This window comes from Capsicum annuum, chromosome 4, assembly GCF_002878395.1.
Source record: "Capsicum annuum cultivar UCD-10X-F1 chromosome 4, UCD10Xv1.1, whole genome shotgun sequence".
NCBI classification, from domain to species: Eukaryota; Viridiplantae; Streptophyta; class Magnoliopsida; order Solanales; family Solanaceae; genus Capsicum; species Capsicum annuum.
In genome coordinates this window covers 52,693,931-52,696,537 of record NC_061114.1, presented here as the reverse complement: position 1 = coordinate 52,696,537, position 2,607 = coordinate 52,693,931, and the positions used below count along the sequence as shown (strand labels likewise).

The 2,607-nt window shown below is 35.1% G+C and overlaps 1 protein-coding gene across 1 annotated transcript; it reads left to right on the top strand.

The window, feature by feature from the left end:
• Positions 1 to 1,189: 1,189 nt before the first annotated feature.
• Positions 1,190 to 2,310, top strand: LOC107869032 (tRNA pseudouridine synthase A-like). The gene is made up of 2 exons (XM_016715619.2): positions 1,190 to 1,653; positions 1,743 to 2,310. The coding sequence occupies exons 1-2, from the start codon at positions 1,190 to 1,192 to the stop codon at positions 2,308 to 2,310; spliced, it is 1,032 nt and encodes a 343-aa protein (XP_016571105.2).
• The last annotated feature ends 297 nt before the right edge of the window (positions 2,311 to 2,607 follow it).

The window sequence follows — 2,607 nt, the reverse complement described above, 5'->3', positions numbered from 1 at the left end:
TTTTTATATGATAGATGGTCAAACCTTCACACTTCAACAACTTTAGAACACCCTTGGGAGTAGCTCTTTCATTTCCACCAAGTTTGTTGACCGTTTCCACAAAGGATTCATGAATTTCTGGTGTCCAACGTATCCACTGTTTTGATAAAGCACCATTTCCAGTCGATAATGCAAGAAGAGTGTGAGATGTTTCGAAAGATGCACTAGGAATTTGCTACAATTGTTGACCTTAGAGACTACCAGTAAGAAATTTGACGTGTAGTGAATAGCATATTTTTGTTAACTGATTCAGATTTAAGAGATCTATGCGTAACTCATAGTGAGTAGAATATTTTGGTTAACAACAACACATAGAAGTTTGACACGTCTTGATTAGGAGACTATCAGTAATTTTCCATTTCTTTGAGAACCTTTACTGATTTAACTGTATATCTTACCATATTTGTCTTTAGTTTGGTATTTTGGTAATCTTAGTTTACTTCCATAGACACAAATACGAAGGACTAGACACGAAGATCATATTCATTACTTATCAAATATTTACGACCCGCTTATATCTAGTTTACTGTAGTTGATTGGTCCAAATACATTTTTAAGGCCAAGAGATCTTATAGGTGTTATGGATCTTACTACTCACTTCAAGTTATTGCCTTATTTCCACTAGGGAGGTGCTCAAAGAGTGCACCAGTTGGATGGAACTATGGGTGAAGTTTTACTAAAGGAATTGTTCCAAAGAGATGGAGTTAGGACGATGGTTGCTAGGTATGAATATTATAAAGATTTTGTTGTGATTACTATTTCAATATCGGTTAGTTTTCAATTATCAAATGGATCATTATCTGAATAAGCTGATCAGATTAGGCTCGTTCTGCTCGTATTGATAAAGGTGTTAGTGATGTAGGTCTGGTTTCTTTGGGTCAGTTTTACATTGACCCTCTTGGTTTTTGTTGATCGATTGAATTCTATTCTATCTCCACAAATATGGATCTTCTATTTCAAACGGATAACAAATGCATTTAAAGATAAGAAGTTTTGTGATAAGCATAGGTATGTGTATTTAGTTCATGTTTTTACTCTTGATCCATGTGCACATCGTGATAGACAGAGTGGTTTAACGAGTTTAAGATCTGGAAATGAGCTTGTTAAGTGTTTATATTGTTTAGAGCGGGGTCATAAAGTCATCGCAGCAATGGGGAAACACTTTTATGATCCAAAAATTAAGTCAGTAATATTTGTTGATGCACCAACAAGTGAAGGTAATATGGTAATTGAAAATGGAGATTTTTTAAGTAAGAAGGTCAAAAAAAGGAATGATGAGAGTCCTAAAGTAGTTGAAGAACGGGTGCAAGAGAGTGTGTTTATCTATGGAGAGAAAGAGAAAGAGAGATTTAATCAAATTTTGAAGTATTATGAAGGAACTCATAATTTTCATAATTTCACGAGGAGGAAAAAAGATGGTGACCCTGTTGCAAAGAGATATATCCTTTCATTTAATGCAAATATAATAGTTAATGTTCAAGGCATTGAATTTATGAAGTGTGAGGTTACTGGTCAGAACTTTATGCTTCATACAATCCATAAAATGATTGGTCTTGCTGAATCTATCATGAGAAATTATGCTCCTGAATCATTAATTATAACTGCCTTCCAAAGGTATGTGTTAGTGTTTTACTATTTGTTAGTTATTCTACTTTTATTTTTGAGTAGGTAAGGTTTAATTTGATACAATTTGATCAAATCAGGGATGTCAACATCAAGTTTCCCATGGCTCCTGAGGTTGGATTATATTTGGACGAATGCTTTTTCACCTCGTATAACAGTAAGTGGAAGGATACTCAGGAAGAAGTTTCTCTGACAGCTTATTTAGAGATGGCGGAAGAATTCAAAATGAAGCATATCTATAGTCATATTGCAATAATGGAGCACAAGGAAGGGACAATGGGTGTATGGCTGCATTACCTGAACCATCAAAATTATCCTGATCTGCGCGTCGTGGATCTTGTTAAACCTGCTGATGATGGTTTAGAAGTTGTTGAAACTGCTATTGATGTTGGTTTAGGTGTTTTCAACAATTGTGAGAGAACCAATAATGTCAATTCTACTGGTGCTAGTGATGGTCCAGACATAACTAAAACTATTATGGAGGCTGGTTTAAGTGCTGCTAACAATGGTGAGCGTATTGATAATATTGATTCTGCTGGTGCTATTTTAGAAGTTACTGAAACTATTGTTCAGGCTGATTTAGGCTCCATCAACAATGGTGAGAGCACTAATAATGTTAGCTCAACTGGTGTAAGTGATGTTTCATAGGTTGTTAAAGCTGTTGTTGAGGCTGATTAGGTGCTATCAACAATGGTAAGAGTACTGATACAACATATGGTGAGGCAAGGCGTGATGCTGATTTGGTTGACCATAGGCTATTATGGTGTGTCAAACAACTCTCTGCATTTCGCGGTACCAATATCATGTAAACTTTTTACCTTTTTGTTCTATTCTTTCGAGGGAAACTCCATGTAGCAAGTACTGAAAGATCTTGATCTTATTTCTAGAATATGTCAAATCAAGTCTTAAAACTTCATTAATTTTGTTAAAGGTTCAGTTTTTGCT

Excerpts from the sequence above, each read along its gene's own strand:
- LOC107869032 (XM_016715619.2), top strand. The coding sequence starts at position 1,190 with ATGGGGAAACACTTTTATGATCCAAAAATTAAGTCAGTAATATTTGTT. Across the intron at positions 1,654-1,742 it reads ATTATAACTGCCTTCCAAAG|GGATGTCAACATCAAGTTTC; the intron begins GTATGTGTTAGT and ends TGATCAAATCAG.